The sequence below is a fragment of the Sminthopsis crassicaudata genome, chromosome 2 (genome assembly GCF_048593235.1).
Source record: "Sminthopsis crassicaudata isolate SCR6 chromosome 2, ASM4859323v1, whole genome shotgun sequence".
Lineage (NCBI taxonomy): Eukaryota > Metazoa > Chordata > Mammalia > Dasyuromorphia > Dasyuridae > Sminthopsis > Sminthopsis crassicaudata.
In genome coordinates, this window is record NC_133618.1 from 548111947 (window position 1) to 548125916 (window position 13970).

The 13970-nt window shown below is 40.6% G+C and overlaps 1 protein-coding gene and 1 long non-coding RNA gene across 2 annotated transcripts in view; both read right to left on the reverse strand.

Moving 5' to 3' along the window:
• The window catches only part of KLF13 (KLF transcription factor 13), a 93163-nt gene extending 83912 nt beyond the window's left edge, over positions 1-9251 (reverse strand). Inside the window, exon 1 of the mRNA XM_074294963.1 lies at positions 8101-9251. Within this exon, the coding sequence (XP_074151064.1) occupies positions 8101-8635 (535 nt within the window). The 5' untranslated portion in view covers positions 8636-9251. The remainder of the gene's footprint in view (positions 1-8100) is intronic.
• Positions 9252-12874: 3623 nt separating this feature from the next.
• LOC141553710 (uncharacterized) overlaps positions 12875-13970 on the reverse strand; it is a 106879-nt gene continuing 105783 nt past the window's right edge. Inside the window, exon 3 of the long non-coding RNA XR_012485596.1 lies at positions 12875-12913. This is a non-coding gene — a long non-coding RNA (uncharacterized LOC141553710). The remainder of the gene's footprint in view (positions 12914-13970) is intronic.

Sequence of the window (13970 nt, forward strand, 5' to 3'; positions counted from 1 at the left end):
TATTACAGAAGTGGAAAATGATGGCTGAAGATATTTCAGCAGACCAAATTATGAATCTGGAAGGCTGATTTTTGGTTTTTCTCAAATTTTTATTTTGTGTTTATTCTCCCTTTTCACATGGAACCCCCAAAGAAAAGACAGCTAGAAGAGACAAAAATTCAATAATCTTATTGCTATACAGAAAAAGTTGTAAACCACTGAGAATGGAAGTTTGTCTGAATTTGTGAAAAAAATTGGTTAAAACCTCTGGGTCTCAGTTTACTCATCTATGAAAAGATGGAACAGATAATCTGTAAGGACTCTTCCAGAGTTAACAGTTTGTTATTTTAATGAGCTAGGTAGTGTAATTATCTCATGAATTATTTCTATGAAAATGAGTGGCTCCAAATTTTTCAAAACAGTTGCTTCACTTTAATAACATAAACTTTAGCCCAGGCCAGTTCTCATGGATCACACTGGAGTCATTAGAAATGTTTTATTTCATATGCTCCCTCCCTCCTTCCTATCTGTTGCCCTGCTTTAGCCCTCAAGGGTTAACAGCATCTCTATTCCCCCAAACTGCAAGGTTGGCAGATCTGATTAAATGTACATGAAGAAGGTAAAGATACAATTTTATTCTTGTTTTCCCTTGGCTTGAACAGAAAGCAGTGGAAAAACTACATGAGAACTGAAACTTGGATTGCCCTGGCTAAGACATTGAATGAGAAACGTTTTTGGCTGGTCGGCTGGAGGAAAAGCAGAGAACAGAACTGTTCTGAAAACAATTCTTTTGAGGGAACAATAGGTAGGAATGTATTCAGAGTGTCTCTGCCAAGAAAGACAGCGTGTCCATTCCACTGGTAGCAAGCCAAGCCCCCCCATTGCTCTGGACAACACAACAGAATCTGACGAAGTCAAAACACTGGCTGCCAGCTGCTAGAGTGATAGAAGCAGGGTGAGCCATTTCATAAGAGAGCTCTCTGCCGGAGTCTAGTGGTGAGATTTTCTAAAGAATAAAGCAATGATCTTTAGGATCTTTCCGTATACCTCACTTTCCCTGCCTTAATTTCCACATTAATGCCCCTCTCTCAGAAGGCTGGGGCTTAAAATCTTTTTTTCTCCAACCTGGGGAATAAAATCTAAATGGTAAAGTATAGGACATCCTTCTCTTACGTTTTGGACTAGGGGTTTTGGCTGGCTCAATAGTCCAACTAATAGAAAACTATCTTACATTGATTTCAAATAACTTTCAAACAACTTCAATGAAATAAAATACAATTGACACTAAAATTCTACTGAACATAATTGTATTTTTCTACAAATGGAAAGCCTTTTGGGACCTGTATCAGATGATTCACGATAATCATTGTAGCCATCAATTAGTATTATGTTATTAAAGCCCATAACTACTAGTTAATAGAGCTTTTTGGTTGATAGAATGTCCCATCATAGAAACTTCTCGCACTGGAAGAATAAATTTCCTGAAAACCTATGTCATATCTGACTGAAATGACACAACAGTAACCATCTGCCAGTCACTGTGCTGGATACTTTACAAATATTATCTTATTTGATTTTCACAACAATTCTAGGAGGTGGGTGCTATTATTCCCATTTTATAATTGAGCAAATTGAGGCATAAAATGGGGAAATAGTGTGGCTAAGATCCACACAGTTAATAAATGTTTGTGGTCCTTCTGATTCTAGGTCCAATACTCTGTACTCTACCCACTCAACCACCTATCTGATTCTAATAGATAAGATTGATTTGAATTCTAAATTGATATAATTTAGATCCTTCTGTGGCCATTCTTTCATGAAACTATTAGAGAAATATCACCTTCAAATTATAAATTAACTTAATGTTTATACCCTAACAATGCTCAGAATGGTTTTAACCTACATCAGAAAAAAAAAAAAAAAAAGAATATTAATGACAATAACAACTTTATGAAAGAAACCATTGAGAAGTCTTCAGCCTTTCTCATCACCTGTTAAATGTATTTTAACCTTTGCCAGCTTTTCTGTCGTGCTGCCTAGCTCCAGGACTCTTAAGTTAAGAACATAGGATGGTTCCATAGAAGCATATTAAAAAAAAAAAAAAAAAAAAAAAAAACCTTTTTAAAATAAAACTGGAAACACTAAGAAATACTATTTTCCTCTAAAGCCTTTTCCAGAATCCTGGAAAAAAAAAAAAACCCTTAAAAAAAGTGAATGACAGAAAGACACAAAGGCTTTCCTTAGGAATATATTGTAAGGGTTTTAAACCTTTAAACAAAGAGTAACTCAGTTGTCTGGTTTATATCATTGCCTTCCTCACCTGAGAACAGTCTCCTCTTTACAAGTCCATTTTAAATGTTTGCAATACCAGCATCCACCCTTCTCCATTTGAAAAAAAATGAAGAGCTAAGACCATGTTCAGAGATATGTGTGACCTTTGGCTTAAAGTTCTGAGACAATATTTGAATTGACATGGGTTTAAATTTAAATTTTAAAATTTAAATTAAAAAATTAAAAAATTTAAAATAAAATAAAAAAACCAATAAAATGTATAGGGGAAATAAATAAAAAAAAATCAAATGCTACACTATGAATCTAAAGAACACTGGATTTGTAGTGAGAAGATGTGGCTTCAAATCCTCCCTCTCATGTAATACTCAGTAACCTTGGGCAGTCATTAAATCTCTTTATGCCTCAGTTTCCTCACTTGTAAAATGAAGGAGTTGGACTAAATTGCCTTTAAGTTCTCTAGCAGCTCTGATCCTGTGATCCAGAGACATGTTAAGCTTTATAGTTTCTGCATGTAGTTATTAGAGAATGAGGTGACATAATTTAATCCTCAGTATATTAAAATTTAAGTAATAATATTCCATTGTTATCAGAGAGTTCTACTATACTAATAGGATAATAAAATCTCAAATGTCATGGCTTTTTATACTTTACAAAGTATTTTTTTATACACTACTTAATTCAACAAACATTTAAATGCCTACATACTAATGTCATTTTGTACCAACTCTTTGAGATATACAAATCAGATATGATTACCCATCTGTCACAGATCAAGACTAGGCTAAGTGATTCAACAAAGGTTACAGTCTAGTTAGGAAAATAGTCTTTACAATCTACTTCCTACCTAAGGTTTATCTATATTGTCCAAAACTCCTTAAAGAGAAGGGTTAAAAGATTAAAAGCCCTGGATCTAGAATATGTGACTCTCCAGGACTTTATCATCTATAAAATGAGAGTGGTGGACGAGATGCCTTTTTCCATCTTTGAATCCTCTGGCTTCCTGTGCTCTGGTTTGGTCCTTCCCACAACCCCTTTCCAAATTTTTGTTATTCTGATTATTAGCACTTGAGCAAAATGTCCAGATCAAATAACTTCAAGGAATGAAAAAAACACCCAAATAGATACAACATGCATCATGATGGCATCACACACACACACACACACACACACACACACACACACACACACACACCACACAGAAAAACATAGGAGATAGACAGACTTAGGATTTCATTGACACAGGAAATTCCTAGATCAATATAGGTCAATATTCTATCTGCAACTTATAGAGAGCTGTTTGGGACCTTAAAAGTTTAAGTGATTAGCCCATGGCCCTATACCCAATGTCTGTGAGAAGAATTCAAATTTAAGTCTTTCTGATTCTATTGACCAGTTCTCTGCCCATTGCATCACACGATGGCTCCTATGTTTATATATGTATCTATGTATATATGTGCCTGTATGTATATGCTAGCTGTATGATATTGGGCAAGTCACTTCTCAATGCCTCCATTTCTTCATCTGTAAAAAGGGAGAATAACAGTACCTACATCACAGGGTGTTTATGAAGATCAAATAAAATAAGTATATTTTCTTAAAGCACTATGTACATGCTAGCTATTATTATATATCTAAAGTTTCTTCATAAAAATCTGGTAAACTGAGTAAAACAAACATTTTTATTCCCATTTTACAGATGAAGAAATCAAGGCTAAAAGAGGTTAAAATGACTTGCTATTTTGTGATGGAACCAGGATTTAAATCTGGTTCTTGTGACTAAGGCAAATTAGCCCTCTATCCATTATCATAATGCAATGACCTTTCAAATAAAACCCAGATCCAGATCCTTGCCATCTGCAAGAGGGTTAGTTTCTATGAGAGAGCAATTTGAATATAGATCAGACAGATCTTGGTATCCCATAGCACCATCTGATCTCAGTCCATCATTCATACCAATCCTTCACTTGGCTAGAAAAAGATTTAGGTTTCTCTTTAGTACTATTATTACTGGGATATCTGCATGTTGCAAATATTTCTGGGAGAAATTGCAAACATCTTAGATTCCATACAAAGTCATGTTAGTTGATGGTAATGGCACTAACTTGGCTGGTTAATGGAGTTCTAATTGACCTAGGACCAAGAAAGAACTTTTCCCCATGATTGAGGAATAAAAGGAAAACAGAACATTCTTTTTAGGTGAGAGAGGAGTAAACACTCTCTAAAACTTTAAATTTAATATGTTCTGCAGGCCTATCAGTAGGTTCAGACTCATTACTCTGAAACACTAATATCTATAACAAAAAACATAGGGGAAGTATATAGGAAAGTTGAATTGAGAGTTGAGAGAATTCTCTAGGTAATTTGAGAGGGGAAAACACACACACACACACACACACACACACACACACACACACACACACACACACACACACACCACTTTAAACCAGTGAATAGGATAGGATATTTATCAGAAAATAAAATGTCCCGACTATTTCCACTGTCTGGCTAGTACATGCTTGCTAGTGTAGACAACTAAGAGACAGAGCTTTGAGTATTCAAAATGAAGCTTATCTAGAAAATGGTTTGTCCATGGTATAATAGACTCATTCTAGAATCTTCTTCTGTGTATATGTGTATCTTCCCACCCCTTCACCATCTCACTTCCAATTCAAATAGAAATGCTAAAATCTCTTATATTTCAAAGTTCCTGAGGACTGACTGTGAAGTAAAAACACAGGTTGGGGAGTCATTTTCCTTCTGCCTTGTTTTTTTTTTTTTTTTTTTTTTGACAGAGCTTATTATAGGAAGCTTATATTGCCTCATCCTCCACCCCCCACTTTATAGGCCAATAGCTGCCCTACCACCATTTATAATACACAGCCACATGGTGATGTTTCATCTTAGCGTCTCAGTCTGAGAAGAGAGCAAAAGAGGAACTGAGCTTGTTTTCTCAGTACTAAACCAGCCACATCTCTCAACTTTGAGCACAAGCCACAACTTTGGGCACACCCCTAACACTGATTATGCCCCACACTGGATACATGGCCAACCTGACAATGCCCCCTGATTCTGATCCATACCCCCTTAATCCTCACCACATACCCTCAAACTTGACCATAAATTCCAATTCAATTAGATTCATCATTCCTGACCACACTCCCTACCTCCCACTCCGACTCTCCACTTACCCTTCTACACTTCACACACCCACAAACTCTGATCATAGATCCCCAAGCCCGGTACTTCTACCATTAACCTCATTCTTAAACAGAAATAATACCCTACACCCTCAGTCCTAGTAACACTTATTACCCTAACTCTCCCTTATGCCATGTTTGGGGAGTTGGGGAGAACACAGAAAGAAGAGAGAAGGTAGAGTGAGAGGAAAAGAAAAGAAAGAAAAACAAACAAAAACAACCAGAGAGGACAATTTGTATCGTGGGGGAGGAGTAAAATGAAAGCCAACAAAAGAATAAGACTGAGGCTTCCTTTCTCCAATATGTGTACTTGAAAGAACTCTGGAAAGAGACAATCTAAGTAGTTCTGCTATTGCGTGAATATGGGTTTAAGCAAGGGAAGTTATATTCAGGGTGTTAAGTTTTTTCGTGTTTTTGGAGATGTCTAATTAATGCTAAACGAATAACTTATTAATGTACAGATGGACTAGAAAAGTGATGTTTTTAGAGCTGTTAGTCTGATCAGGCACAAAACTGAAAAGATAAAATTAATAAATTAATTCATTTTGTCTCATAAAGGCTCTTTTAATACAATTGGGAGGAGAGAACAACTACTTTCTCACGCCTTTTGTTGGTTTAGGGTAATTTTTTTTTTTTTTAAAGTGTCTCGCAATTAGCAGCAAGCTTAGACAAGTACTTGCTCATTCAGGCCATGTCACGCCATATTCCAAACCTGTGTCCTGGCCTGCGGGATTATTATTTATCTTTGTTTACTTGCAGCCCTTAGCAGTTAAGTCTGAGCTGTATATACACAGTGTCAGCAATAGTAGAAGGCAGGACTTTTCCTATTTTTTGATGATGAGGTCTGGATTCCTGGGAAGGAACTCCAGGCAGCCCGGTAAACAAATGAGAGGAGTTAAAGATTAAAAACGTTTGGTAAATAGGAAGTTTGTTCTTTCCTGGAGCAACAACAGGCTTGAATCTGGGTGTGGAGCTTCGGGTTGTGTGCGTATGCGTATGTGTGTTTGTGTGTGTATGTGTGTGTAAGAGAAAGAGACGGAGCCCGACTATTTCCACTGTCTGGCTAGTTGGGTGGGGGAGCTTCCAACAAAGAAAACCCACTCCCCCCGGATTCAGTCCCGTTTCGTAGCAGAGACACTCTTTCCTAATCCTTCCCCAATGCACACAGTCAGTACTGTTGGCTCTAATAACAACAAATTAAACCCCAGAGCACTGAGGGGGAAAAAAAATTACAGGAAGAGGGGAGCGAAGAATGTGCAGAGTAGCTGGAGAGCGCCGGTGTCCCCGGGTGAACCCGACCCGGCTCGGGCTCCTCCCCTCGGTTTCCCTCCCAGCCCCTCCCAAATTCACTTGGGCTGGGAAAAGGAGGGGGTGGGGGAAAGGAGGGCTTTCCCCGTAGTTAGCCTAGTCCTTCACCCAGTCAACAACTCCGAAAAAACGTGCAGCTTCTTTTTCCTGGCGTTCTACAAGGCGAACGCAGAAAGACTCGGAGGGCTGGCGCCGAGCCACTCCCCTCCCGGAGACAGCGAGGAAGTGGGACAGGGCCGGAGCCATCCACCTGCCCCTCGGACGCCTCGCCCGACTCCTCGCTGCCACTCGCGCTGGCTCGCCCCGGGGCCAGCGGCTGACCCTTTAAAGTGGGGCGGGGTCGCCCGGGCTCCGAGTACTGGGAGCCTTTAGGGGCGCTTCCCTAGCCCCGACCACCACCACCTTCTACCTACGACCACCGCTTCTTGTCCCAGCCCCTGCGTCCTATTCTGATCACCTCCAAGCTTGCTACGAGGGACGGAGAGGCCGTGTTCTCTCTAACCTCCACCTCAATCCCTTAGCCGTGACGACTTCCCACGAGCCCCACTAGCCTCTACCAGAGGCAAGTTCCGCGGTTTCTAAGCGCACCCCGAGAGCTGAGGAGAATATTGGATAATACATGAGAAGCCTTGGAAGGGAATGGAAGGCAAAATTTGGTTCAAGGTTTCTAGGAAGCTGTCGGGATCCAGAACTGATGCAGGATAGCCGGGGTTGGAGCAGTACCGGTGTACCTCGCTGTATGCACTAGTTTCCCAGCAAAGTTTGTGTAAATCGAATTTTTGTAAACCAGATCACATTGTGTACGCGTTGAGGGAGTCACTATTTAAAGCAATTCTCCGTGAACCCTTTCTTGGAAGGGATGAATCATTTTGAGATGAGAATAATCCCATCCCCGGGGGTTATTTCCCGTATAAAATCCCAGATCTTTTTATATCGAGTTGGCTTACAGCGGGGTACAGCTGTAGAGAGGACAGGTAGGTTGTGGGTGGGGAAGACGAAAACGAGCTGAACCCAGAAGGTTTTTTTTTTTGTTTTTTTTTTACTACCGTTTACAATCTTCACACCTGGGGGACAGGGGTGATGGGAAAGGAGGGAAGTGGATAAACACTAGTGTCACTTACTGTCCACGGCACTAACACGGCACTTTATTCTCGTCACTTTAAAACATTAACAACAACCAGGGAGAAAAGGTGTTAGTTCACTGAGTGTCTGGCACCAGGTGTCAGCTTGGAAACGTCCAAGAGACAGATCCTAACGTTGGCCTTGGGGGGTGCCACTCCTTACACAGTTTAATGGCTAAGCCACTGGCCGGCTGGGGACTGACCTGTATGAGTCCTTAGGTGAGCTTTGAGGTGGGAGGATTTGCCATAAACTTTTTCGCAGCCCGCGTAGTGGCATCTGTGCTTTTTCTGAGGTGACTCAGGGTCAGCTCGGCTTCTCCCCCGTCTGCTCCTTTGTTTGAGGCTGGGCTCGCTCCCTGCTGGACTAGTAGGTGTGGCCGCTTCTCCACTCCATCGGCGGTCCGGGGAGGCGGCTTCCTGAGCCGGCTCCCCCGACGGAGAGAGGCGGCTAGGTAATTTCTCCTTTTTGGAGGCATTTTCCCTCCTCTCCGTCGGCGGGGCTGGAGCTGGGACGTGTTGGTTGAGATCAGCTAAAATCCTGGCCACCACGATCAAAGAGGCGTTGTCCTTGCCGGTCTCTCTGCTTTCTCGCCTCTCTTCTACGTTCGGAAAAAGAGGGGCTGCTGTGCCTTCGAGTGAAGTGTCGGGGTCCTCTTTGGGGCTATGGACAATCGCTCGATTGGACATGGAAACAAGGCACTCGGCTGCAAAATGATCCACATAGGCGGCGGCTGCCATTTTACAGAGAAATTGTTTGTTTTAATCTCGAATTGCACTTTTTCTCTCTTTGCATAAAAAAATATATAAATCTATCTCTATATATCCAAGCTGGTGGGCGGAGGGGGTGGGGGATGGGTCTTCTCTCTCTGGGTACGCTGCGAACCGTGAGTGCTGGGTTTGTCGCTTTACCAAAACTGCACTTCGTCCAGGAAGATCCCACCCGGCCGGTCATTAAAAAGTGAATGCATTTGAAGTCCAGTGAAAGGAAAGAGAGGAAATCCCAGCTCAGGAAGCTGCGGCTTCATCGGCTTCAAAAACTGATTTTTTTTTTTTTTTTAAGGATGCCAAATAATAAACGTAAAAAAAAAAATGCTGCTGGTCTACCCTTTCCCTTGCATTGTGACAATACAACAAGCTTTGCCCGTTATTGCTGCTCTGAGGGTGTTTCAATCCCGGGTGTGGGCGTGGTCTGGGGAGAACATCTGGGCCCGACGTCACCCCAGAAGCCACATCCTGGGGCAGATCAGGTTAAAAAACGTTCAGTTGCGGCTGAGGCTGCAAAGCTGCATGTGAGGAGTAGGCTGGAGAGGCAGGACCTTTGCATAGAGGAGATATGTGTGGCTTGTGAGCATGGACTGAGGGAGGCAGCCAGTACGGGCAAATGAAACAGAGGTCGCCATTGGCCTGGGGAAGGGATAGCAGGAGCCAATCAGCGCCATGATGGGGAAACTTCTACAGTTGCAAGTTTCCTGGAACCAATCGGATTCCTGTTACAGACGAGCCGAACCGCGAGGACAGAAATTTGAGATAAGCTCTTGGCTCGCTTCTGTGAAACCTCCTTAAAAGCAGCCGTAGGGTTTCTGGGTGTAGTTTTGTGGAGATGCTCACACCCTAGCCCCACCCTTACCGCCACCCTCGCGCCTTGGGCATCTCATTCTAGGGCTTGTGCAACGACACAATCTCATCTTTGGCTCCCCTGTCATTTTCCTGCAAAAGCTGCCCAGCTACCTCTGAGAAGCCTACCATTTACACAATTACGTACTTTGTTACTGTCTGTGGCATCTTTGGTTCGGCTTTTACAAATACACACATATACATTCATATTCATATAATTTACATATATAAAACCCTCTCCTACCTAGATTTGCAAACAGCAGGAGCAGAATGAGATGTGTATGCAAAGGGGAATGTGAACCTGGTGCCGAACTGCGTGGACTCCAAAATACACTCTTCACCCAGCAAAAGTCCCGTATGCTCTGTCATGAACTCTAATTACTTCTTAAATCACCAGAAGTCAGGGGCCCAAGGACCTGAACTACTGAAATCTAAAAATCCCATTATCAGCCCTTCCCACCTCACCCCGCCCCCAACACTCCTTCATAGTCTCCACAGATGTTGCTGCCTCAGTGATCTGCCCAGGAAACACAAAACGCTAGAACCCGTGCTCCCCTGCACATCAAAGCTTGAGAAGAAAGAGGAAATGGCAGTGTTTTAAAATTATATTCTTGACCCTTGAACCCCATCGGCTCCACCCGCAACAGTCTACTTGCAGCTTTGTAGAGCTCGTGGGGATTTCAGAATTTTGGAACTGGACAATGCTTTTAGAGATTACGGTCAGACCTAACTAGGTTAGATTCAGTGTACAGGGAAATACCGGGGTCTCCTGATTCCTAGTTGATTGATTTTGACTAAACGGTTTGATGGACTGGAAGAGAATTGAAAGGGCTAAAGAGAAGAATAGAAGGAAGGTTATGGAATGATTTGCTTCCAACAAAGAAGCTTCAGAAGTAGGTTGAAAGATATGAAAAGAAAATAAAAATGATCTCTCTCTTCCTTCTTCTCTTTCTTCCTTCTCTCTATCCCTCTCTCTTTCTCTGTCTCTCCCCTTCCCTCCCTCTTTCTCCCTCAGTCCCTCAGTCCCTCTCCTTCCCTCACTTCCCTCTCCTCAAAAGCACATTTATTTACCACTTGAAGTTCCCCATTCTTCTTTTCTTCTTGAAGCTACTGAGACTTCAAAAACCACCAACTTCTGCAGACCAATGCCACGGAACCACACCCCTCGATCAGGATTTCTAATGGGAAATTCTCAGCCACTGCTACCCCTGTGGGCTTCTAACTGTATTTGTCAGACTTTCCCTAAGATATTCTTACTTAATTTTAAAAATTTAAATATATTTTGTTTATTTTGCCAAATACTTTCCTTAATATACATCTCCCAGGGCAGTTGTGAAGGTTAAAGGAGATAATATATATATATTTTAAAGCACTTAGCACAGCATGCACTTGTGCTCTCCCTTACAGTCCCACTTTCCCAAGAGCTATCCTCCATAGTAAGAATAAACAAGGGGGAGGAGGGGGAAGCAGTACAACCAAACAAACCAACTTTAACTAAGTTTTAAAGTACCTTTTCATCTTAAAGAAAGTAGTGCTTAGTTTTCTATAACTCAAAAGCAGTGACATGATTTCAGCACTTGGCACACATTAGGTCCTTAATTGATTTGAATGGATAAAGACTTGGAGAATATGGGAAGAGAATAGAACCATTCCAAAGAATGTAGGATTTAAGACTATAAGGGGGCAATCCTCTCTATACATGGGTTGAGACCAGGTTTCTTTTTTTTCTTTTTTCTTTCTTTGCCAGGCTTATTACCTGTGTTAACTTGAATAAGTCATGAAATTTCAAAAGAAGGAATTGGGCCAATGCTCCTTGATATTAAATTATCATTCTCTGTCTTGTCTCTCTTCCCATATTCTCCAAGGCCTCTACAAATTCAAGTCAATGAGCTTTTATTAAATGCCTACTATATGCCAGATATTTGACTATATAAAAACAAAAAAGGAAACATTCTCTGCCCAAAATGAATCAACATTTTACTGATCAAGTGATTGACTGATTGAATATAACATATACAAACTGTTTTGAAAAACCTAAAACACTGTAAAATGCTAGCTACAAATTTTTAATTATTGGCATTACATCAGATAACTGTTCCTTCTCGAGTTCTAGCCTATCCACCAGAGCTTTTGCAGCCTCCACTAAATAGCTCTCCTAAATCTGGCCTTGAAAAAATGACACCTGGCCTACTAGGCTGCATAGCATATCCCTCTCTTTCCCCCACCCTCTCCAAAAAAGCTTGAGTTGAGACCTCCTATTGACCTGTGGATAAGTCATCCAAATGTAATGCTAATGTCGGTGGCTATGTTAATATTGGTCCTGGAAAAAACAATAGGACGGGAAATGTATACTTGAGGGAATGTGGGGACTCACTGCTGTGTCAGTCTCAGTTAGGAGGAAGCACTATAACAATTAGAGAAACTAGTTGGGAAGAAGGGGAGGAGGGTGTTGAACAAAGATGTTGAGCAAGAGGAAGCTATTAGAAAGAGGAAAGCCTGATGCTAGTGGACTGCATGCCCCCCCAAGGAAGAGTACTTTCAAAGTAACTCTTGGAACCTACTGAATTAGGATTCAAGTGTGAGCAATTTCCTCCTGAAAGCAAGGGGTGAGTTTGGGTCTACATCTAAAGGAGGACTTTGTTTTTCTTATTCCCCAAGAAGACTAGGAGGACTAGTTCAGTCTTGGGCAGGAAATAGAAGCAAAGGCATCTCTCATTTTCCTAATATCTATGTGGTTGATACCTTGAGATCTCCTCCCATTGAACTAAAATGATTGCGTATTTTAAAGATTAGTTTGATCATTTTATGTTGCAGTAAGAACCTAAAGAACTGAAGATGGAGAAGGAGAAGAATCCAAGTCTTGGAACTTTTCATTCACCGGAAGACAGTTAATTCCAGAATTTGTCATATGAAATAATTTAAACACTGGATCTTTCTTCATGGTACTAACGTTTATTATTAATAGATTGAGAGGATGCTTTCTAAATAATTTGCATAAAAACCTTTGTCCTATCCAGATAACAATTCAAACTGTTCCACCATTCATACAATTCGGTGAGAATTCATAGGATCTTAGATTTAGAACTGAAAGGGAGCCATCAAAAAGCCATCAAAGTCAATCTTCTCCTTTTCCATATGAAAACATTGAAGCAAAAAGATTGGACTTGCATGGGGTCTAAGACATAATTGAAAGAAGAATCAAATTTAGGTCTTTAATACTCCAAGTTCAGCATTTTGAGACTTTACTGCCCCTATTTATTTATTCATGTGGAAAATCTATTCCAATCTTATCTCCAACACACAAATGTTCTGTCTCATCCAATGTGAATCACTCACTGTCCTCCCAAATACCCTTTGTCCTTACCTGTGCACATGTCACACCACCTCTCTGTTCTTTACCATCTGAAAAAAAAAAAATTTGCTCTTTTATTGAATGAACTAATGAACATTTATTAAATACTAATTACATACAAGCTACTGTGCTAAATTCAGGTGATAAAAATAGAAAAAGTAAGACAATCTGCCTTTCTACTTTCTAATGGGGATTGAGAACCAGGAAGGGGTGTTTGTCTATGAAGTTAGAGACTCAGGTAGTGGATTCTCGGAGCCATTTAATCCGTGAAACTTTCTTTAGTTACAATGAGCTCTCCTTATTCTGAATTCTCATAACAGTTACTGCCTATGACACTTATTTAAGAAACATATTGCCTTATAATTTTTCTTATTTTTCTCCTCAACTTTATAGATTATCATGAAGGCAATGGCTGTGTTTTCTTCTAAATTTTCCTGGTCATGATTTAAGGCATTGCCTTCCATATAATCAGTATCTGGTGTGGGAAACAATGCCAGAATCTAGGTTCAAATCCCACATTTACTAATTGCATTATTCTGGGTAACTTCACTACTCTGAAACTCACTTTCCTATCATAAGAGATACTGATATTTGTGCTATCTCTGCAGTAGGATTATTGTAAGGAAAGTGCATTGTAAGCCTCAAAGCATTATGTATGCTTATATGGGAGTTCACAGGATCAGAGATTTAGTTCTGGAAGGAACTTAACAAATCAAGTAGTCCAAAACCCCCATTTTACAGATAACTAACCTGAGGCCTAAAGTGATAAAGTGCTTTGGCCAAGTCAAGTTGTACTGATGATTAGATGCTTTTTCTCTTCCACTCCAACTACTAATCTCCCTTTTTTCCTTTAAGTCCAAACTAAAATAAAAGAAGCCTTATCCAGATCATCTTAAATCTATTGCCTTCTCTCTAGTAATTAATTCCTACTTATCTCATATGTAGCTTGCTTTGCATATACTTATTTGCATGTTGTTTCTCCCACTAGATGACAAGTTCCTTGAGGCCAGAAATTGTCTTTTGCTCCTCTGGATATCCCCAGTACTTAGCACAAAGCTTGACAAACAGTAGATGTTTACAGTAATGTCTATGGTAGTGATCAATTCA